Raw genomic sequence first — 24,482 nt, 5'->3', positions numbered from 1 at the left:
TTCCTGAAGTTATATCACCAACAACCACAAGTTCGACAAGTGTTTATCACCAGATATGGTGAGAGAATATAAAATAAAGAAGTTGCCTGAGCCCATCCTAGACTAAGAATGCATGGGTCCACCACGCATGAGAGAGTGGCACTCTGTGATGGACTGTGACAATGCAAAGAGCATATGCTGCCTTATTGGCAATGAGCATTCCTGTTGTATCATGGTCCATGGCCTGTGCGCCAGAGTCTAGCCACAGCTGCTGCTTTCAGTTAAATTCATGAGAGATCTTTGGGTGGTTGTACTGAGGAGAAAACACAGTCCTGTTAACTCATGTAATTGCAGGCAAAGGAAAGCTAGTGAAATATTTGTCAATGGTAGGGCAATGCCATCTAGTTACCAGTCTACCAGCTGTCAGGCTCCTGACTCACACATAATATGACCATTTTATATCATCTGCTTTGCAGCAAAATGTCCTTCTAGGTCTTATGGGCTTTTTTTGTAAATATCATCTTATTGCAGTGTTTCCTAAGAGCACCTTCGAGGTAGTTTTTTCAAGATATCAATGCTGCCTGGCCCTTGAGTGCACTCAGCAGTATGAAGGGCCATTCTTCAAAGCCATCCTGAGTGCAGGCTGAGGTCTGAGATGTCTCCAGAACTTGAGTCTGAGAAACATTTGTGGTGAAAAACAAGGTCAGACCTGCATGCCGTTGGGAACATTAGATATGTTTATCACTGGGTGGAGGAAGGGGGAGGGAACAGGTAGGGAATGTTTGGGGGTTTGCTGGTTTGTTGGGGATTTTTCTTCCTTTAGGTGGACAGTTTCTCTATGTAGTTCAGTAATTGCTTCACATGGCAAATAATTTCCCACCTTGCAGCAAAAGTATGCCTGGCAAGGCAATAAGTGTTTTAAGAGCAGCACTTCACAGAGTTGATTTTTGGCCAAAGTCAAGTCCCTCTGGGAACTGGTGATATTTTTTAGCAAGTTTGAAGCTACTTTGACTTTGAGGACCAAGGAAACCTCTTGCTATCTGCAAGAGCTGCATAAGTGACGTCATCGCATGTCACTTTTTCTTCCTCCTGGACACAGTTAAGATGAGCCCTTGAAGCTCTCAGACCCAAACTGGCCATGTTGCCATAGTAAAGTCAAAGGTTTACTATAAAGAACATGGGAATTACTTAAATCCAGAAACTGTTTGACTACTTCTCTTTACCTTTTCTTCAGGCCTAGAACTCCCATTTATTTTTGATATGTAGCATCAATATTCTTTGAAGAGATAATCTTTGGGACATTAATGAAAGAATTTCAAATTAGTAAGTATCAGAAGTAAATAAAAGTATTTTAGCAAAGCACATATTGATGGAAGTCAATTACAAGCTTTTGAAAAAAAGAAGAAGGTCTGTCAGTCACAGTGCCTTTATCTGGGAGAGTCACACCGGCTACTAAATATATACATGTCAGAGTCTACTGGTCACTATGAGTTACGACATGTAGTGTACTGCAAACTGTATTGTTCATGGCCAGTCTTTGAGAAGGAGCCAAGTTGTAGTCACACACACTATTTTAGAATCAAAATAAATTGTGATATTTTTCATATGTTCAGGAGAAAAACTCTCTGCTGTGTGAACAAGTTAGGATATTTAGACTGTCCTCTCTTGTTTGGGTTTTTTTAATCAAGCTTCCATATATTCAGTGAACAGTTTAGCTTCTCATCTGTCTTTTTTTTTCTTTTAAACTTATGCCAGGTGTTTAAGAAACAGGCAGCAGTGGCATTTCAGTAACCTGCTTCCAGCATTATTTGCATGCCTTTGTGTTTTTCCATGGTGATCAATGCTCAAACATAGTGGAACTTCAGCCTGTAAATTTTATGTGCAACTGTTAAATAAATTTTATTTTTAATTAGTCTGTTCCAGGAATTTTTGTCACTTTATAAATATTTATATTTTCAATATGTCTTCATTTAATTGAAAAGGTTCTTCACATTATTTTCAGATAATTGCAGGTAGCAGGCATAATGACATGTCAACACTGACCTTTAACCTTCTCTGTTTCTTTTACTTCATCCACATTGTGTTTGTCCATGTATATTATATTGTAGTTTGTATATGATTTTCCTGCATGGGCTGTTGGAACATACAGTGTTTTCTATACAAGCACCTTAATAAACTGCAAAGAAAGAAAATATGCTACTGCATACTAGCAAATGTCATGTAGATTGTCTTGGGTCGTGTAATCAGTGTGCATTGCTGCTAGAAATCCACACTGAAATAAAGTTTGATTTGTCCATAACTTTCTGGCACACAAATGCAAAGCATTTAATACAGTGTTCTGGTTTGTGCAAAGAAAGAGTATTGGGTTTGTGCTCGGTTATTCGGAACCTCTATGAACGTATCTCAAAATCATGTCTAAAACTGAGTGGGTTGAATATACATCCATGGCACTTCAGTGTGAAATAGATGACAAACATGTCTACTTTTAGCCTGAGTGAAGCCAAAACAGTGGGTCAGAAAGAAACTTGCAAAAAATTATGGTGGAGAACACTATAGATAATGAAATGTCCCGTGATAAAGCCCTAACACCGACAGATTATCTATCTCTGTCTGCTATAGAGAGGCTATTTAAGACACAGCATATTCTAATACGGAAGTTACCAGCTTATTTAAACCAGCATCAAGAAATATTTTAAGTTTCCTCTTACAAAAATATTGACCAAAGACCTTTAGAATTGATTAGCATGTGCAAAGCATTCATATTTCTAAGTAATCCTGCTGATTTAATGATTTTCATTTTTGCATGATAGTGGTTTTATTCCTATTGTTATATTGCAAAATTTTATTTTGCAAATAAGCCCTCTATAGTTGGTGAGTCAGCTTGCTAAGAGAGTCCTGTGTAACATGAAGGAGTAACACATCTGTACCTTACACTGATTAATTCAGCTTCATGTAAGTCACACTAAAAACTTTTTGCTGCAGCTGAAAGGTGATCAGCAAGATGCTATAGCTGAAAAATGCTGCCTGGTTTTGCTGAATTTTTTTTTACTTTTTAGAACTATGATGGTTGTTACATACTTCTAGAAGAGCCTTGTAGAAAAGGATTGTTCTTTTTGTTATTTGTCACTTTTGAAATAAAACTTGTTTTGCTATTAGTGCATATGAGTCCATATACAACAATATTAAAAGTATTAATTAAACTGAGTGTAGTATTCATGCAGCTCAGCCTTATCCTGAAACTTAATAACATGTATGATTTTGTTTTCACAGCTTATTCAAGTATTTGTCTGAAGGAATGAGTCTGAAGAACCAGCCTAACTGTGCTTTTGGCACTTCTGAAGGTGGACTGCAGGGCAGAGAGGACGTTGTGACCCTAACCTATCACCAGATTGAAGATCTGGCAGGTCAGCTGCAGCAAACTCGGTCAGAGCAAAAGGACACAGAACTGAAGCTCCAGAAAGCCCTGGAAGCTTTGCAGGAGGCCAGTGAAAAAGTTCAAAAGTAAGTCACTTGCCTTCCAAGAAAAATTGCAGTTGAAATCCAAATGAAACGTTGTTTCTGCTGGTATTTTGTCTATGACTGAAAGTGTAGCAGTACTCAGAAAAGATCCTTTAAGACCATTCCTTCATTGTCAGCTCATTACCTACTCAGCGTGAAGCTGATCATTTTAACAGTTTTATGCTATTAGGCAAGTTGGTGTGCCTGTCATTGCTGTTACAGAAATTGCTTTCTGCACGTGCAAGGCACAGCAAAAGTCTTTCCATCTCCTATGAATGGTTTTCACTGTCTTTTTCCCCGTGGCAATCCTATGGCAACAGAGTATTTGCCTTCATAATTGCATGGTAGAATATTAAGGTTCTCATTTTTGGTCTGCTACGTATCTGGCAGGTTTCATGCCATGGTAAATACCAATGGGGTTGTTTAGGGGTGACTTCACAATCTCACTGAGAGCCACAGGAAGTCTCTGAGCCAGTGAACAGAGATTGTATTCTCTTTCCCATCGTAAGATTCCCAATTAAAAGGTTACCAAACTCCAATGTCTGAAGTTCATCTCTACTGAAGTTTTATTGTCATGTTTGTTATTACTAGCACATAAGCTTTTGAAAGTGTCATTGCTGGGACATGAGCAAACGTGTAGGCAGAGACTCTTGACAGTCCAGCACTTCACATCTCTGCATTAGATTCATCAGCTGCAAAATACTCCTCTCTCACCCTTCCAAGGTGGTCGATGATGAACTGATGCAAATTGTCCCGTCTGTCCATATTTGTCTTCAACAAATGTCTGCAACATATTTACAGAGTAGCCAGAAATTGGCTTATAATATATTACAAGGACCTAACAAGAGTTATTCCTGTCTAAAAAAATGCATGCTGATTTCTTCTATCAAAAAAAATTCACATTCCTATATTTTTAATTCTTTTCCACTACATAAAATATAGTTAAGGTAGATATATGTGAAAATGCATATTTTAAGTCATGGCTTTAAAAATTCCAGTGGTTGTCTGATAATCATTCAAGTCTTTATTCTGAGCACTTAGATATATTTGAAGCTTCAGCAGGTGCATGCTTGATAAAAATAAACTTATGAAAAATAATTAAAGTATGGTAAAGAGAATATTGTTTCAGCCTTTCTCTACATTGTTTCAAGTTGTTACATTTAATTTTATTTATAAACATTGACTAACTATAGTGGAGGTTGGCTTTCAGCTGGCTTTTTCTTTTTGTAAGTGAAACAGTCTTGTTTAATCCTGTGTAACCAGGGTGGCTAGTAGAAGTGCAGCCACAACCTGAATTAAAGTAGTGGTGATGCACTGCTATAGTGAAAAGAATTTGTGCAATTTAACATGTTCAGCTACTTGGGAAAATTTTGGTCAGGTTAGTTTTCATTATTGCTAAGATCAGACGACTGAGCCTATAGCAAAATTAAACAATTGGGTGAAGTCTTTTGATGACAATAGCATGCCCTTTTTACCAAGAAACTGTGGAAATGCTCTGTGCGTCTTCCCAGCACCCAGAGTCATCCACCCCCATCTTATAATTCAACCTGCAAACAGATTAAGCAGCTGAGTTTGTGGAAAGTGTGTTTACTTTGAGCTAAGAACCCTTGTGTGACACTATAGAGATTCCTCTGACACCTCTGGGAGAGCTACACAGACAGTTCGTACTCATCAGCAGGGAAACCGGGCTGAGAATTCCCAATTTCTTTGTAACCTCAACTGCTTCATACAAATCAGTGTTTGGCAATTAGGCAGGAACTCATGTGTTAGCTTAGCATTTCATTTCGAAGATGTAGGATGTTCTACATTTCAAAAAGGAACTGACAATTTATAAATCTGTCAACAGGAAACACTTCTTGGTATTCGATATAATACCAAAAATTAATACAGTTGTATTAATTATTAGCACTGAATGCTTATTATAGTTTAAAATGTGACACTACAATTCGTAGTCTAAATAGAGTTCTAAAATACCTGTTTTCTTGACTTCTTTTGTATGCTCAGCTAAAATTGAATTCTGACATGCAAGGGAAGCAGTTCTATCCACCATATAAAGTTGTTTCTCAGTAATATTCAGTGTATAATAGCAGCAGTTAAAAATCGGAAGAAGAAAATAGTTATGTGCTTCATTAAGAAAGAACATAATTGGAATAATTAATACAATATTGAAAATGGATGTGCTTTGTACCTTCGTACAATGTAATTTACTGGTGTTCACTGTGTCTTCGCTAATCTGTTCTCTGACAACACTAAAGAATTTTTTAATATTCTTAAAAACTTCAGTGTTTGCATTCAGCATGATATGCAGAGCTTGAAACAGAGATGTAATTTCTCCCCAGCATTGCCATCGTGTCAGCCATGTGTGTACCCACCGGCAATTGTTGCTTTCTAAACATGAGATCCAAGTCAGAATAGTAGTCCTGTGTTTTCCACCAGGACAAAAAGCATCTAAAAAATTCCTGGATCCTATCCCACATGAAACAGCAGCTGTGAACTAGAAGGGGGGTATATTGGAATCTACTTAGAGTGAACTTAGACGTAGTAAAAATCTGTTCATACTGAAGTGGGGTGAACATCGCACATTGGCTCACTGCAGTATGAGATAAATTGCAACTGTATGCTCTTGCCTGTGAAGATGATTTGCCATCCTCACAGGGGTGGTAGTGTGAAACAGCAAATGTTGATGCTTAGAAAGTGACCACAGACTTAGCTGCATGTGCTTGAATCTATTTTGATGTTGAAACATTGTCAGGATACACAGTAGACCTTTAAGAGAGCACTATTCTAGTGCGTAAAGCAAGTACACATTTGAACTGTGGTGTATGTAAATAAATGCATGTACATGCACATATAACACAATAGATAGTTATTCAATAGGAAATTATGCTGATCTGCACGATAATATTTTTAACCAATATTCTGTAGATGGCTATAGTTTTCTACATTTAATTAATGTTTCTAATTAATTGTTACAAACAAAGAATTAGGACAGTGGTGCAGAATTCACCAGAAGTGTTGGCATAGTGCCCACTGCAAGTTTGTCCTGCCTGAGAAGCCAGGAGGCAGCTGGTGCAGCCCCAGCAGGCAAATGGGGCTGACCTGGAGAAAGTGGCTGGGAGAGCTTGTGAATTAATTAATACCTCTGCTAGCAGAGGAAGCAAGGCACTTTAAAACTGTCCTTCCTGCTGGAACCTCTGGGATTGAGGAGTGGTTGCTGATGTCAGTGAGATCAGAGGAGGTTATAATGTAATACCAAATCAATATTAGCCAATTATCAGTAAAGGTTGAGGCCACTTTTCATGTGTTTTTTCCAGGAAATGTTCTATTTTTCTGCAACAGTTTTGCAGCTGGGGTGAATTTTAATGCAATTTGTCTGTTGAGGGCTTCTATTTTTTTTCATAATTTAAGGATTCTAGCTCAGTAAAGCACAGCTCTCTGCATGTGAGCACAGCTATACTTGCACACTCCTATAGCTATGTGAGGTGGCAGAGGAGGGTGAGTGGGTAGAATTTCTATGTAATCCTCTAAAAATAAATAAAAATCCATAAAGTAAAGGTGCAATGCTAAGATATACAGGTATGAAAATAAGCAGAAATGGTGAGGAGCATGTTGCTTGTGTATTTTGTTGAGGTAGTTCTGTCTATGTATAAAGCAAATTTAAAAGTGATGTAAACCAGAAGTTATGGCTTCATTTGTCCTTAGCTATTTATTAAAGAGACCTTTTCTTTAGATTTTTTTTTCTTTCTTTTAAGGAGGAAGTCAGGAGAGTTACAGATTTGGGTAAAGTATTTCAGTGGATTGAATACATAAGAAAACTAAGTGGTCTTCTGGATGAATAATTTTATCAAAGGAAATTACTGTCATAAATGAAATTCTACCCTTAATACCATTTGCTTTACCTCTTAACGTCTGATTTTTTTTGCCACCTAAATTTCATTGTGACTGGAACACACCCTTTTTTTGAGCAGTCTTGAATTTCCCTCCAGCATTTCTGAATGTGCTCTCTCTGTTTTTGCAGTTGTTCACTGAGTTTCTTAGCCAATGCTGATAAATAAGTTGATCGATGACACAATAAAAAACAAACAGTTCTTATCAGCAGTCGACACAGTTGCAAAGAATGAAAAAAATTGAAAGAAATAAGAAGCAAGCATTTATTAAGTGGTTATAGTCCCCCTCTTCTGCAAGTAAAACTAATCTGCCTTCTGAGTATGGGAGCTGTATATGTTTCGCATCAAAGTCCAAGACGTTCTTCAGTGCTGGCTGGAGGGTCTAATCTTTCCCAGAATGATCTAAGCAGTGCAGTTCAACAGCAAGAATGAATATTTGAATAATCACACCACAATGTGAGGTGACCCTCCAACAGGGGACTGACCAGATACACATATGGATTTTGGGAAGACGCTCTGATGCTCTTTTTTAACACAGCTGTGAGAAGAATGTGGCTAAGACCCAGTAGTCTTTCTGGAGTATAGCTGGCAAAGGAAACCATGAGGAGAAGAGAATTTAACACATGGGTGTAAGAGAGTCCGCTTCATTGATGCGATCTGAGGGGAATGTCTAATGACTGGAAGAATCAAACTTGGCAATGAAAACACAAAGCTCTTTTCATCAATTCAAACGCAGACTCTAAAGCTGCAGATGGTTACCTCCAGCCTTGCCTATTCAGTGCGGGGCTGTATAAAATGGCACTTTGGTGAATACTAATAGATCAAAACAAAGATTTAATAACATAAAGATGTGGTGTTCATTTTTAAATGAGGATACAGGTCAGTGTCTCAGAAAAGAGTGAAATAAGTATCTTTATGTATGGGTCTAAAGTCTCTGGAGATTTTTAACTGCAAACATGGTATCTTTAGTGTGCAGATTGTATTCAGTACAGGAGAGCTATGCAGGGAACAGGCTAAAAGCAAGGTTTCTGAATTATTATACTAATTGAGCCTCTTTGCAACATGTAAATGTTGTTACCTAGTTATCTCCCTTTTAAAATCATACCTACATATATTTAGTTGAAGTATACATTGTAACTTGTATGCATTCAGTCGCTTGTTGTAGAAAAGAATGGAGCTAGTTAATTAGAAATTGCAGGCAGAAGCACTGCACAAAAGAAACAAGTTGTACATTCACTGGGACTTAAAGCTGTTTGTTTTGGAGCAACCACCAAATGTTAGAGAACTTGGTTGGCTTTATTTTAAATTTGAGAGATAGATTTCTTTAATTTTCTTCTTTCAAAACAGTAAATATTATTTGATTTCTTACTTTATTAAGATGTTACATTTAGATATCGAGACTTTTTTATTAAAACTAGACTGCCTTTTTTTTTTTTTAGCTTACAAAACTGAACTCTGGTGAATGTCAGATTAAAGCATTAAATACTGGGGACTTGGAGTACAACTTCATAGACATTGATAGTTCCACTGGTTTTTTTCAGTAAATAATTTACCACACGTCGCAAGTGATTTTGCTTTTAATGAAAGTGACTGTGCTGCTGCTGCTGTGAAGTTGTGCTGGGATTGAATAGTTGGTAATCTTTTAGTGTCTTATGGGCAATAATTTACTGCTGCTGGCATTTTGAAATGTAAAGTAAGTTCTGGTGTCTTGTTGCAGAATGTAGGTATAGAGCTAGTTTCTTAGTTACAGCAAACTGGCTTTGCTCTGTTGCACTGAGTTGCATTCATTTGTCCCAGTAAAGTGTATGACCTGTAGTTTACTGAGAAACAGATGCTGGTGTGTATATTCAAAAGACAAGCGAGTGAGGGCAACGTGGTAAGTATCTTTTACTTGATATAGCAAGCCACAGAAGTCAATGGTTATGAGAGTTTGTATGGAAGGAAATGGGGAGCCAAGGAAGACAACTTTGTAGCAATCTAAGATACCAATGCAAATTAGCACCGGTTCTGAAGTTTAAGAATTGGATCAAAACTTATTAAAGGAGATTCAACATGGAAAAAACTGCTTGATGAGGACTGAGGTGTTGACTGCCTCATACAATGATTAAAAGCAGATTATAAGCTCCATGGGGCCCATAAGAGATACACACTCTCCACAGGCAGGGTTTTATGGTGTTTAGGAAACCCACACTAGCCAGATGGAAGATTCCCAGACACGCAAAACTAGCACATACCCTGATGAATTCTGCTGAGCTGATGCAAATTTATTTGGCATACAAGACATGAATGGGAACATGAGAAAGTCCAAAACACAAAATCTAGTAACAATCACTTATTATCATGTATGAAAATACTTGGAATTCTGCACTAACGCCAGTGATTCCTCTCAGAAAAATTCCCCTCAGACTGCACTAATATGCATGGTGAAATGATGAATTCAACAGTCCTGTAGAAATACCTGTTTGTTGTAATAAAAGAATTGAGTAAACCAGTGAGGTTATGTGCAGCCTCAGAGAAATTCAGCATATAGGCAGAAATCAATTTTCTGCGGCTGAAGGAAATAAAATATTGAACTAGCATTCAAATCTAAGGAGACCTGAACAAATTCAGTCATTGTTGGCTTATTCTCTAGACTGTCGTAGTTATACCGCATTTCTGTATCACTAGGCAGATCTTGTTTCCCTTGGTAAGACTAACATATTATTCATGCTGTACAAAAGGGAATATATAACTTTTGGAAAGCTGTAATGAAATATATTTTCTGCATTGGATTACATTATCTTTATTGGATGACACTTCACTTACCAGTTTTTGAATTGCATACTCCATATTACAGTCCAGGTAAAATTTGCAGGCTGTGATGGAGTACTTAATAACTTAGTACCACTAGTATTGGTAACTTCCCAGCCCAAAGAGAGGACTTGGATCAGCATAAGCAGAAAACGTCTGACTGAAAAAAATGTAAAACAATTGACTTTTTGTTTTTTCTGCCTGGATTCCTTGGAGACCCAAATGGAGAAGCATGTGCTGAATCAGGGTGACGCACACTGGTTTCACCAAGATCCACACAGAGCAGTGTGGCCTCGGGCATTTCTTTCAAAAGTTTCCTTGGCATCTGCCTGCTCCCCAGCCCTAGTTTTCTAAGTGGTGGTTTAGATGCAGGGATTCTCTTCTAGGGTGTGACAGAATGGATCTGAGTTTCCTCCTCTGTTTGTGGAGATCCTGGTTCAGATCTCCTGTATCTTAGAGGGGTGTTTTAGCTACACAGGTTTTGTGTGGGTGCTATTTCTTGCCTTGAAGCACAGCAGAAAATCATGCAAGCTTCTTAGATCAGAGAGAGGCAAGTAGGCTACTCACCTCTGAGAAGTAAGACCTGGTTCTGATGCTTACCTTTAGGGCTGTTTCTCAGTTTTTATCCAATGCCTCTTGAACATAAATACAGAACCAGTATCAGAACATCAATCTCCCATTTTCTGGGTGGACACCCTTGATCACCATACACAGAATCACACTTTCAGGTCTAATAGCATTTCAGTTGTTACTTCTATAGAAATTTGTAGCATTAGAAAGTAAAACACAGAAGTCTCTTCATCCCTAGAGTATACCGCTCTCCTGAGAAGTGGCAGATGTAGGTTAAAGCCAGGTTTTCTTTAGCTTGGCTGAATGCTCTAGCTGATAGTTTCGGTTTTTATACTTCTTTTGAAAAGGAGGGCTGGTAGCACTGCTGTTATCTTAGTCACCTTAAAAGAAACTTGTGGCCTCAGGTTAATTTTAGGAAGGCAGCTTGAGGACCTCTGGACAGCTTGGAGCAAGACACTTAAAGCAAGGGACTGAGATTTTTAAAAAATAGCTAAATAAAAATGGAAGAATGGGAAAAGCCCTGTTTGGATAGTTAGGAGCAGTTTGGAGGAGGAGTGTGCCAGTCCAGAGCACGTGTGGAGCTGCACATCCCGTTTGCGGTATCAGAGTCCTGAAAGACAGCCATGGTGATGTTCAGAATTGCTGCAGCTGAGACCCTTTGTAGTATAAATGATGCACAGTACCTTTTGACATCTTTTCGTTAGAAGATGGCCCTTAATACAGCAGGTTTTGGTATCAATACCAAAACTCTCATACAGTTTTAATTCATGATACTGCCAGAGCAGATTACGGGATGTCCTCACAGATATTTTGGGTGTCATAAATTCTAGTGAGGCCTGTACCATCTGACAGTTTATGATCAATGCTAGGATCATGTTTGGTGTTGCACTTAACAGAATGAAGACAAAAAATCCCAACAAAAGGGAATGACAGGTGTGCCTTTCCTGCATTCCTTGCACAGCCAAGATATCTATTGGCTGCAGGAAAAATGCAAAACTGTGCATAGTCTAAGTATTTGTTTCCTTTGTGTAGCTATGGTTTACTTTTCCTTAACCTCTGTAAATTGTGGATTGCAGTGCAGACATTGTTTTCTTAAAGTATGGGTAGTTACATTATAAACACAAATATTTATCATCATTTGAATATTTATCATCTCAGCCTTTCACGAAAATAAAAGCAGTGCTGAAACTTCATTCTCTCAAACACTAAAATGTATTCTATGAAAGTCAAATGTTTTCAGAGTCAACATAATCACAGCATCCCAGTTTTTGACCTGTGTGTTCATTTACAGTTTACTTATAGGTGCTTCACAGAGATGGAAGTTTGTAGATTACAACATGGTTTTATTGATTTATCAGTAGCAAAATACACTAAGTATACTCAGTAAACTGGATCAGCTAGCTCTTGGGCTTGTATTGTATAATATCAGCTTGTTGTGGAATACTTCAGAACAAAATCAGAATGTTGGCATAGTTAACTTCAATGGTGTAAACCAGACTTGCAAAGACTAATATTTAGTAAGACCAATAACACAAACAAATTAGATTTTGAAGTTGTTTGCCCAACAGAAGGAAGCATGCTGACACAGTATTTGTCAGCTTATATTTAACCATTCTATGACAAATTATTAAATAACTTTGAACAGCAGATCGAGTGCTCCTTGAGGAACAGCAAGAAAACTTTTTCTCAGACTTGCTTTTTTTTTTTTCAGGATGATAAAACGAGTGTCACAGCAAATAATCATTTACTTTAATATTTTATATCCAAATAAAATAAGTCCATGGCATTTACATTGCCGTTACTAAATAGTATTTGGTTTGTTTGCAAGAGTCATTTATTTGTGGCTTGGCTGAAGGAATAAAAATAAATTTGCGGTTCTCTCTGTTAATACTCATACTGTTTCTTAACATATGCAAAAGATTGAATACTGTAAATGTATGTGCAGAAGCTCAGAAAGAAAGCCCAGACTCTCTGAAGCTTCTGAATTACGTATAACCTTTAAGAGAATTGCTGGAACAGTTCTTTACAACAACAAATAGAAATAACTGACTAGGCTAGCAAAGTATTTAATTTCAAGTAAACTTGAAAACATTTAAATTTTTCTGCTGCTTAAAATTAAGTATACCTTTACAAAAGCAGGAGCTAGTTATCTGAGGAAAAAAATTACAGTTCATGTTTTTAATCTAATACTGAGTCATTAATTAATGGCCAGATCTTTCCATAAGGCTTTGAATCTTTTTAACAAGATTTTGTAGAAGGGCAGCATCATTTGTATTTATGAGAGCCAGCCACAGTTAACCCCCTCATTGCCATTGCTGTTTTATTGGTAAATTGCTTGACTTTCCTGTTCTATATTTTTGCTGTGATGCAGGTATAAGATATATATCTAAACACTGATGTGTTGGAAGGAACAAATCTTTAGGACCAAATTTTCTCATTTCAGCTTCAGATCATGGAATTTTTGCCCATAGAAAGTGCCAGAATTCAGCCTTTGAATTGAAGACACTGCAGATATTGGAGATGTGTATAATAAAATTATTGTATTTAGCACTTTATTCTGTGCCTCATAATATATTAATTCCAATAGCCTCAATCTTTGATAAAATAATTATTTAAAGGATGTAACAGATTCACATCAGATAAAAGGGATATCTGAGTGGTGCATTCAACACAAAACATGTTTCACAGATTTTAGTCTATGCTTCTGAAGAATTTTGTGTCTCTTTATGCAAAGCCAATTTTTTATGTTTTCATCTACAGAAATTAAAAGGTTCTTCTCCTACAATCAGTCCCATTCATGTCACCACCAGGCAGAATTGCCACCAAGGCCTGAGTCTGCAAGCTCACCAGCTCAGAAGAATTAAAGCAGTCCTTAAAATGAATTGAAGGTCCACTGCTCTCTTTGGGAATTCACTCACCTCCCTGGAGCTGGAGAAGCTCATTCCCAGTTGGATGGCAGGAACATGGAGCAAAACAGACCCAGAAGGCCAGTAAAAAAAAAAAAATCACATCTTAATTGTGTTGCTAGAATGGTGCAGAAGACAGTAGGGGGACAGTCTGTCTGCCAGCTGCTGGAGTGAGGTTACTGAAGCTTGGAAGTGGGAAGGCTTGTTTTTTACCTTAATGGCCTTAAATGGCTGACAGTTTATTGAAAAGCATATGAAGTATTATAAGGAGCACTACAAATGTGTAGAAGAGACCTTGGTCTGTGATGCTAAGTCTCAAGTGCTGTTTTAGAAACCATTTCTTTTGCGTGTAAATATGCAGTTAGGCATCTTGTCTAGTTTTATCCCTGCATAGTAGTCCTGTTGCCACATCACCAGAATAGACAAGCTTCATGCTGATGACATCTCTCTATAGTATATTGCAAACATCAAGAGGAGGAGAGGATGTTTTGTCCATGGATTTTATTAGTTTTTGAGGAAGGATTGCTCTTGTGTTTTTCTAGAAATACTTTTCAGAAGTATAATCAAGTGTGAGTTGCCCTGAAACCAGAAGTCTATGAGCACAACTGGATTATACCAAAGGCCTGGGGAGTTCACCTAGCAGTCTGAGCCCATTACGCAGGATTTATCACAAGTGAGAGCTTAATTAGGTGCTTTTCTTTTATGTTTCCATTGTGACTTGATCTCTCAGTGATGTGGAAGTTGTTCCAGCTTGGGCAATATCACATAGGTGATAAAATACATCAAACCTATGTAAAAACTATTATTTTTCATGTAAAGTGGAGGGATTTCATGATGGTTTATAGGCAGGAGTTTTCTCTCCACAAGCTTCAAATTACTTTTGGTCATGAGGTAGAACCACCTCAAGGGGGTGGAACATAATCAAGAGCTGCCTATAGCCAGCAAGTCTGCATCAAGTTTTGTAAAATATTTGTGGAATCCAGAAAAGATCTCACATGGTCTTTCCTGTTTGTAATATGAAGAGGAGTCTGCCAAAGCTGTGCTTTGTTGGGATGTACTTGGGAAACAGCCTGAGTAGTTGTCATGGTTTAACCCCAGCCATCAGCCAAGCACCACAGCCACTCACTTGCTGCCCCACCAGCAGGACTGAAAGGGTAAAAGCTAGAAACCTTTTGGTTTGCGATTAAGACAGATTAATAGAGAAAGCAAACCAAGAAATTAATTCACTGCTTCCCACTGGCAGGCAGATGTTCAGCATCCAGGAGATCAGGGCCTTATCACCCGTAGCAGTTACTTGGGAAAACCAATGCCATCACTCCAAACATCCCCTCCTTTCTCTCCTTCTTCTCCCACCTTGTATACTGAACATGATACTAGCTACTAGGACCCATACTAGCCACTGTGAAGAAAATTAGCTCTACCCAGCCAAAACCAGCACAGTAATACATCCATATTTGCAAATTGCACAATTGTAAGCAGGACTTGACTAGAACATGTCCAAAAGAGGTGAGACTGGTGTGGAATAGGCAGCTGAGAAGTTCAGACTTTGGCCTTACAAGGAAGACTTGTAATGTGGTGGTTTCAGACTGATGCTTCTAGAGTCTCTTAATAACACCATTCTCTACAGATCTGTAAAATCAGTTTGCTGTTCCTGGATCCTGAACCCTGTCTAACTCTTCGTTTTGAGCAGATTTGAAATACTGTTTGTTTTAGATAATCAATTTCTGACATTGCTTTTAAATGTATCTGAAGATAGATTTGGAACAAACCAGATTCCTCTATAAAGTAGGTCCTTTTTCCATCTCCTGAAATGCATCTCAGTTGGGTATAGAATAGAAAACTGACTAGTTGTTACCAGTTGACATGGTTCAGAGCACAGATTAAGAAGCTGAGAGAGAAGGGATCTGTATCCAGTTTTTTTTTGCAGGATACTTAAATATTATTATCATTATTGTTATCATGCACATGAGAAACCCAGATCAGCTCAAGACTACCTATACATAAAATTAAACATGTGGGGCTTTTCAGTCTTCTTGTTCAGTTGAGCTTCAGCAAGTCATATCATTTCTCTGTATGCTGTGTTGCCATACAATACACATAATGCAAAATAAACCCGATATCTGCCTTTTAAATGCTTTACTTAAAAGTTCAGGCCATCCCTCTGTGTTTCAAGCATTCAAAGCAGTGTATTTGCTTTTCTGAGATTGTATGGCTCTCAAGAAAAGGTGAGAAACAATTCACAGACAGAATAAGCTTGCCTGTGATTCATGGTGCTCTAATGATACCAAAGGCCATTACCAAAGGGCAGGACTAGTGTTCCTCAGGAGTTCTTAGGCATTAATGTTTTTTCCACTTCAAATGAATAAATACTATGGCAGGATGCTTTCTATGGGGAAGATACATTAGCATAATGTAAGACTGCTGGCTTTTCCTAAGTAGATGACACAGACTTCCAGGAAGTATTTGACAAGAAAATTGAGGAGACGCTTGCCTATTCCTGTCAGCACAAACTTCATGGAAATGCGCTCAGTGTAAGGAGCAGGCTTCAATGTCAAGATTTCTCCCAAAACAAAGAGACAGGCTGTGACACCAAATGCACAGAAACTACTTGTCAGTGCAAGAAGTAATTCAAGCTTATGGAAGGAAGTATATAAAAGGTCCTTCTAGCACAAGTACAAGTAGTAAACTTCACGTAAAGTTGGCATATAAACTGCTGGACTCAAGCTGGAGTAATTGGGGGAAATTCTGTGACCTGTTTAAATAGCATGATGAGTGTCATTTGGCTTTAAATATGCCAATATATCCTTTATTTCAGTTATTGTTAATTTTTTAACTCTTTAATATCAGCCACATGCTCAGATGTGAATGATCCATGCAATAGTAAGAGCCTGGTCTATATGATAAGCATTTTGTAGATCTCAGTGTACTGAAATACAGCGTAGTTGTTTCAGGATATATTTTTTATTTCTCAGAAGCTCATTTATTGTAGGCAATCTGTGTATGCTGTCCTGAGAAAGCATTTGAAAGCAAAGGAGTGATACCTTTCACAAGGTGGCATTAAATCCAGCATTGAAGCAATGTCCTGATTTTGTATTCTCCTGTACTGTGTAACAATCTACATCAATGCAAAGTAGGGTGAAATGCTGTCAAAACAGACCAACTGTGTTTACCACTAACTTTTCCTGCTGCTAGTGATGGCACAAGGTGAATAGTAATGGTGAGCTAGCTCATAATCTTCCAAACAGAAGGTAGAGAGCAAACAGTTTGACAAGATTAGTTATTGTGGATCACAGATAAAGGCTTAATATTTTAGCCAAGGCCTGTGTAAGCCAGGTTTATTTTGAAATATGTCTGCTGTCAGGAGCCCAACTGGCTGTATTTGCTTCTAAGTTTAATCATATACAGAATTACTCTTTTGGGTTGAGAAGATGCTGGAAGGGATTTAATAGGAATGCTTGTTTGGTGACAGTGCTTTTCAGAGGCAGAAAGATTTCCCCTGCCAAATTTAAGGCCTGTAAGTTTAATGGAACATACTTTTCAGAGTGACATTACAAACAGCATTGGGCGGGCAGGAATTGGCGGTGGTGCCTGCAGTGATTAGATTCAACACTGTGGTCTACCACAGTTTAGAGCTCGCTGATGCTGCTAAATCAGTCTTTAAGACATGTTTTAAGACCAGGAAAGATCATTAATACCAGTCAGTCCAGCCACCTGTCCGACACAGGGCACTAAATTTTACTTAGCAATGCCTGCATCAGGTTCAAAACCAACGCTGAGCTCCAGCATGCTATTTAGAAAGCCTGCATCAGGTTCAAAACCAACGCTGAACTCCAGCATGCTATTTAGCACACTCTCTCTCTGATCCAAAAGGTGCAGAGGGAACTTTGTTAAGAAGAGAGAGGCAGCCTGGTGCATCAGAACCACGTCTTTATCACTATGACAGTTTATGAAGGCTGGTCCATGGCCATATATTTGTTTCTATGACCACTCATTGAGTTCTACTGCTAAACTGCTTGTTATACTTTTGTCCAATGCATTTTATTTACGTAATATATTTTCAAATGCTTGGTTTCTAAAGGGAATTAGTGTTAGCAAAACACATTCCACAAGAAGCCAGAAGTCAGGCAAGGAAGGCCATCTTCATAGCCTGAGCCTAATCTTATCTACTGGAAAGATAACCAAGGGTTATAGTTTAGGTTTATAAGCCTTTATATAGCATTTCAAATTCCAGGACTGTTTTGTTTTTATCACTTAACTCCTCCATCTGCAGGTAGAAACTATTGTTTTCAGCTAGCCCGTATATTGCTTTGCAGATTAGAATATAGGCTACTTGAGGGATGCCCTTTTCTGTCAGTTTGGTATCCATTTTGTCTATTTCTGGGGCACATTTCACTGGAAGATCACACTGTGACTGTGTAACTGTCATATTCAGAACTTGTGGATAAAGACCACTGTTGTCCTTTGGGATGAGTTCCTTTGGTCAGAGATGGAGCAATCTGTGTGAATTTACACAGAGGCAGAGGTTTTACTGATCCCAAGCTACAGATAAGAGCTAGACTTCTTCAGCAGAATACATGAAGGAGGAGATCAAGCCAACTGATTCTAAAACCAAAATTGGTTTTAGTCACAGAAGTAAAGCTTTGCAAGGCTTTGCTAAATATCAAAACGATTGTCAGGCAGTTCAGGAGCTGTGTAAGAACATACAAAAACACACACTCCATCCAGGCATTGTCATCTGTGTGCATAGGCAATAAGGGAACAAAATTTGAAATAATTGGAAGAGGAGTTGAGAATTTGTCTTGGCAAGACACATCTAAGGAATGTTCCTGTTTAGGTAGTGTTCCTCAGAAGATGAGGATCTTCTTCAAGCTTAGCAACACATTTTAAAGGACGTGATAAAACTGGTATTATCAGAGCAGCAAGCCCCTCATGAAAATCTTATTTCTTTATTAGAACATACATTCACCTGCTTAATTCCGAATTTGTATAGAGGAAGCATTAAGGCACTGGAATTCAAGACTTTTCACAATGATGCATCTTTCGCTAACCTACAAAGAATGACAGGCTAGATGTCCCTTTCCTAATTTGTGGGGAGGGGTTTATTTTTCCATTTCATGGAAGCACTGAGCTGAGTGTTACAGAAGTACGTAGTGTAGATAAAGAATATTTCTAGCCCTCATCATTGTGCTTTTCATGGATGTAAATTCCAGGTATCCTGAAAAGTACAGGACTTTTTTACTTGGGATATATGCAAATCAGTATAAATAAAACTGAAGTTGTACCTATCCATCTGAATCCATAGTTTTTTCCTGTATTTTATATGTCAGATCTTTACTCACTTTGCACACAGGCATACAGTAATTGCGTAGACAATGCTGAAGTGACATTTGTTAAGAGGATTTATTTGTTACAGGACAGATTTTCTAGAACTATTGGAGTACCAAGAAATAATGAAGGTCACCTACTGGGATTTTCCAAAATTTCTAAGCAAGAAATTGAAATCTGAGAATGAGGAGTGAGCTCTTAAGAGACTTTGTTAAACATTCCTCAAGGTGTGTCTCTGTCCTTGCACATTTGGACCCTCAGCGCTGCAACAGAGTGACCCACCTACCATATCATTCTTCTGTCTGATCTAAAATATGAATGCAAATACTTTCTTCTTGAATGACTTGTTTGGTTGCTTCATGAGATGAAAATTCAGTGAGTGTCTGTACTTACATCTCAGGAGGCACGGTGTCGTATTGCCCATTTAATATATACTGTGAGGACTCTTCACCAGCAAAAAGACAAATCTCATTTCTTAAGTCTTTGTCTTAGGGTACAATCAAACAATCAGTGCTGCTCTCAGTTAAGTAAAATTTGGTGAAATTATACTGACAGTTATATCATAATTGCACAAAGTAACAGAAGTTGCTTTCTTCAGGTCAGTGTCTTCCATATTTTGAATAAAACTCTACATACACTGAGACTTTGGGTAGTTCTCAGCGCCTATTCCCTTCTTCTGTTTAGATACTTAGGTTACCTTTGATCTTGAGGTATTGAGACTATTGCTGCAGTTTTCCACAGATAAAAACGCTCAGTCTCCAAAAGGAGCTGCCTGCAGCATCACCTTATCAGCGAGGGGTGACTCTGCCACCCTCACCCCTCACAGGTGACACCTCATTGGCACAAATGGCCTTTTTATCTGCCTTTTATTGCTCACAAAGAAAAATGTTGCTTAGTGTGAGTTGGGATGGCAGAGTTGGGCCCTCGGTGAACAAAGAGTCTAGGATTATCATTCCGAAAAGCCCCCTGAGGCCTGTATCAAGAGTTATTAACCACTGATTCAGCCCATAGCATTATTTTGTAGGCTTAAGTGGGATTGCAGTGGTATATTGGGTCTTGTGTCTGTGTAGGGGTAAATTTTGCCCTCTGGTTTTTTATTTTATAAATAGCTGTTAGAGTTTCTCTATTACATTATTGTTTAAATCTCTTTCAAAGGTACAGTGTCTTAATCCACTGCTACTTTTTTTCTTCTGATAAAGAATAAATAAATTTGCAAATCCACACATGACTGAAACAAAAGGCAAATAAGCCCTGCATGTATTTGGTGAGGAATACCTCATTTTGATGATTTCAGTCATCATTCATTTGAAAGGAGAAGCTATGATTGTTAAGCCTCATTATTTTCAATGAAGCCTGACAGTTTCAAAGTTAAACAGAAGACAGCTACTTTCATCCCAGTGGTATTTCTCTTCAAACATGGGCAGCTCTTTGCTAACTTGTTCTGCTCAGGTGTGCAGTGCCATTACTTGGTCACAGAGTGGTGCACATCTAAGCCCAGTGGCAGGACAGTGTGTAAGCAGTGACCTCCAACCTGTGTCTCCCCAAAAGGAACCTCAATTACTGAAGTAATTTTTCCCCTCCTTGTATAAGCCATGCAATATTTCTTTCTAACTGAACAGTGATTTAAATAAGTCATGATGTCAGATTTTACTATTTTTATGCTGTCTCCCAAAAAACAATTTTCAGCCCCTTCTGTTTGTCCAAACAGTTTGAAATGTTTCTCCAGTGCTTTTTGTCTCTGAAGCACATCACATAGGGTGCTAGTGTGAAAGACACCTCCAGCAATAGTTAAAGTGGCTAAGAAAGCAATGCTTCTGAATATACATGCTGTGTAGAGGACTGATCTGTCATTGCTTCCTGAAGTTGTACATGGACTGACAACTGATGTAACAGGGAAACTTCCCAGTAAGAGAGACTGAGGAAACTGTGACCTATCAGTAACTGAGTTTAAAACCTTAAAACTCAGGAAACATTGATTTACCCACTGTGAGAAAATTTCAGGAAGAAATAACTTGTGAAATCTCTGACTTTATACTTGCAAGGACTGACTAAACTGAGTTGTGGCTGTCTGGGTGCTGCCTCCATAAAGACGGAGAAGTGCAGTAGATGTATGTTACAAAACCTTGAAAAATGCACTAGTTAGTTAAGAAGGAAAAGTCCCTGTTGGAAAACAGAACAGAGAGGGGTACCTGAGCAGTAGTTTTTCACCTGTGCTTTCACTCCCTACGCGTCCCTGTGGAACAGCTAAAACTAGCTGAACTTTCCACACACATTTCCTGGTGTCTGATGATTACATTTGGGTGGTGAATTCTTAATCTCATTTTAGGAATTAAGTCACCTGGTGAGTACAATGAAAGGTGTAGCTTCATAGTGCTTGGTGGTTCCTGGAAAACAAGAGTGTTTCAATACGTACCAAGTGCATTAGTCATGACTTGTGGCAATAAATCCATGTTAACTAGTTTACCTGCGTTGAAGTTAGTAATGCAACCATGAGATAAAGTGAATTTTGCAATTTTGATAAAGCTGTGCTATTTTTGTTTCCTATATGCATTTCTCATGTTATATAATGAATTTTAAATAAAGAAACAAAACTCTCTTTTCAAATAAGACAAAATGGTCTACTTTGTGAAACTGAATACAGTATTTGAATCTGCATCTCTTTTTAGCCATTGTGGAAGTTGTGTGTTTCACATTCTGGACATGGTTCTGAAAGTGTTCTGCTACATACAGCATCTGCTTTTATACAGATAGTTTATTTGTGGGAGAGCTTTCATTGAAGGATTCCATAAAATACAGACAAATTGAAGAAAGAGCTGAAATGCATAATTACTGGTGTGATGAAGATAAATGTTACTGGTGTGTGATGAAGATAAATGTGTGCAGACGGAAAACACCGAAAAATTTTAGTCCTTTTCATTTGCCTACATACGTTCACAAAAGGGAAGAACAAATTAAGCTGGTGAACCTGAACATGGTTATATATAGTCTGTGCCTTAAAATTAAGAGAGGATTAGGCTGCTCTCTGTCCTACTTATTTAGATGGTTACTTTTTCTGTAGTTGTATCAACATAAGAATCATGCAGGCACCTTCAAAATGTCATTGTCCACACCCTCAGAAACTTGGCTTTTTGAGTATTTTGAAAAAGGTTTTGATATAAAACACATAGTGATTTAGACATAAATTTATAAAGTTATAAAAGTATCTGTTGGATAATGGCAAGATATTTTTAAGAGGAAACAACAACTAAGTGCTACACTTAACAAGAGCCATGGACCACTTGTATTTTAAAAAGTGCAAAATTTGAATGTCCTTCTTACACCAAAGTGTGTATGTGCCACAGGATTCCTGCACAGGGTTTTGTGTTAATGCCTTGCAGAGACCTCAGATACTACATATATTACAAAAGAAAAGTGAGTTGATATATACATCACTGATGGCAAATGGGTTGGGTTGTAGGTTAAAAAGTTTTCCATAAGTTGTCTGCATTTTCCCTTAATGTCTGTCTTTTACAGTAGTGCTTTGTTTCTGAGCGTGACCACCACCAGGACAGCTTGGTTCAGTGCAAACACTGTCTCTTTCAGCCAGAACATTCCTAACATTAGCTTCCTTTTTTTTTCTCTCTCCTTTCCCTCTCCCCTGCCCCCTCTCAGGTTGGAAAGGCTGGTGGACGTCCTGAGGAAGAAGGTTGGAGCAGGGACCATTAGGACCGTGATCTGATTGAAAGCTGTAGTCTAAGGAAGCATTCACATCTGGTGACCAGGCTGCTTCATTCAGCACTGTGTAAACACTAAAGCCTTAACTTAGCAAACAGTTGTTAGAAGTGGGACACTCCAGCGACATTCCAAGCTGAGATAAAATCAAATCATAAATGTTTAACTACTTTGCTGCTGAGTTCTGTGATTTGTTGAAATGTTTCACTGCAAACATGTATTTGTTTTTAAGCAAATGCATTGTGGCACTGTGTACTGTGAAAAATTATGTAGATGCTTATTTTAACAATCTGTCCTCTCTGTGTTAGTAGACTATAGGCTGCTACAAGGCACAGCTTGATCATTTTTTTAAATACTGCAGGCTTCGGGTTCAAAATCCTGCAAAACAGTTTCAAAATTTAAGTCCTTTATGTTATTTGTGAGACTGCAAACAGTCCAGTATTTGTGGTTAAGTATATTAATTGATAAAGTAGGTTGGCACTAAAGAAATATCGCTCACTAGTATACTGGATATTTTTTCCTCCTTACTCATAGCCCATTGAATTGCAGCTAGTGACTGTGGCCACATCAAAGGGCAGGATAAATGTATAGCTTTATACAACAGTTGAATAGCTTCTGCTAGTACATGGCATTTTCAGTGTACATTGAAAAGAAATTTACAGTAAGGTTCCATGGAGGTACAACTTCATAAATTGCAACATGAAAGCCTTGTAACATTGTACAGTATCTCAGATAGTGGAGGAAGTTTTCTGTATTGTCTTTTGTCACTCCTCTGTCCTTTCCTGCGAGGGAAAAGCTCTCAGATATTCAGAAAGTGCCTTACAGATTCAAAATTCACCTTTTCAGTGGAAGGTGGGTCCCTCACCCCTTTCCTACAAGACTCCTGCTTCTTCCAGACCTTCAGATTACTCTGCAGTGGAGGAGTAACGTCCAGGTTGGGTTTGAGGCCAAACTGCCAACCCACTGCATGAAGTGCCCTAGGACTTAAAGGCTGAAGGATAGAACCCTACAGGAAGGGGAGAAACTGAGGGCTGAGGAGGAAAATTTGGGGTACATAGACATTATAGACTTTACAGATACAGGAGAGTTGAACCTAGAGTTATGTTTGTGACCCAACCATCTACCTGTATGAATGTCCAGGTCAGCACTCATATAAACCTGTTCAAGAAGGCAGCTGTAATCTCTACACACACCAAATTCAGTAATGAATCTCAGGAGCCAGGAGGGCTTTAAGCTACTCCCAGGACCAGCCAGCTCAAGCAGAGTGGATACAGCTCCTAAGGCTTCCACTTACCTGCTTTGCTTTGGGTTTAATGTTGTTACACAGTCTTCCCTCTTAATGCTTGTTTTTATAGATGTTATGATAGTGCAGTTTAGCTGGAGAAAATAAAATTCTAATTTTGAGAGGAAAGAGAGAGAGATTTCAGTGTCTGTTTTTTCTTTCAAGCACATGTTAAATCTTCCTCATCTGCAGGCCTAAACTCCTCAGTTTCAACTGACCAAACCTAACCCCTTGCAGGGAGATAAGTAGCATCCCTCCAAGCCAAATTTACCCAAGTCCCTTCTAGAAACTTCTAAAGTGCTCCTTTTTGACCTTTGGTCAATCCTAAAATAGTCAGTGAGTCTGGAGCCTCTCCCCCACACCTATTCAGTGGAAAGAACATTTCATGCTTCTAGACCAGAGGACTGCCATCCCCTAGTTTCCAAAGCCTTTACCATCTCCCATGTGCTGCTGCTCAGTGCTTTGAGTGACTCAAGTGCTTTTGGTCCTACTGTCCTCATTGAGCTTTAATGCACTACACAAATGACAAGATCT

General features: G+C 38.4%; 1 protein-coding gene across 1 annotated transcript in view; it reads left to right on the top strand.

Moving 5' to 3' along the window:
• MIPOL1 (mirror-image polydactyly 1) overlaps positions 1–23,148 on the top strand; it is a 150,400-nt gene extending 127,252 nt beyond the window's left edge. Inside the window, exons 11-12 of the mRNA XM_009074745.1 lie at positions 3,250–3,480; positions 22,607–23,148. Coding sequence (XP_009072993.1) covers positions 3,250–3,480; positions 22,607–22,673 — 298 coding nt within the window. The 3' untranslated portion in view covers positions 22,674–23,148. The remainder of the gene's footprint in view (positions 1–3,249; positions 3,481–22,606) is intronic.
• The last annotated feature ends 1,334 nt before the right edge of the window (positions 23,149–24,482 follow it).

The sequence above is a fragment of the Acanthisitta chloris genome, unplaced genomic scaffold (genome assembly GCF_000695815.1).
Source record: "Acanthisitta chloris isolate BGI_N310 unplaced genomic scaffold, ASM69581v1 scaffold5875, whole genome shotgun sequence".
NCBI classification, from domain to species: domain Eukaryota; kingdom Metazoa; phylum Chordata; class Aves; order Passeriformes; family Acanthisittidae; genus Acanthisitta; species Acanthisitta chloris.
The sequence above is the reverse complement of the archived record's forward strand: the minus strand, read 5'-3'. Positions and strand labels throughout refer to the sequence as shown.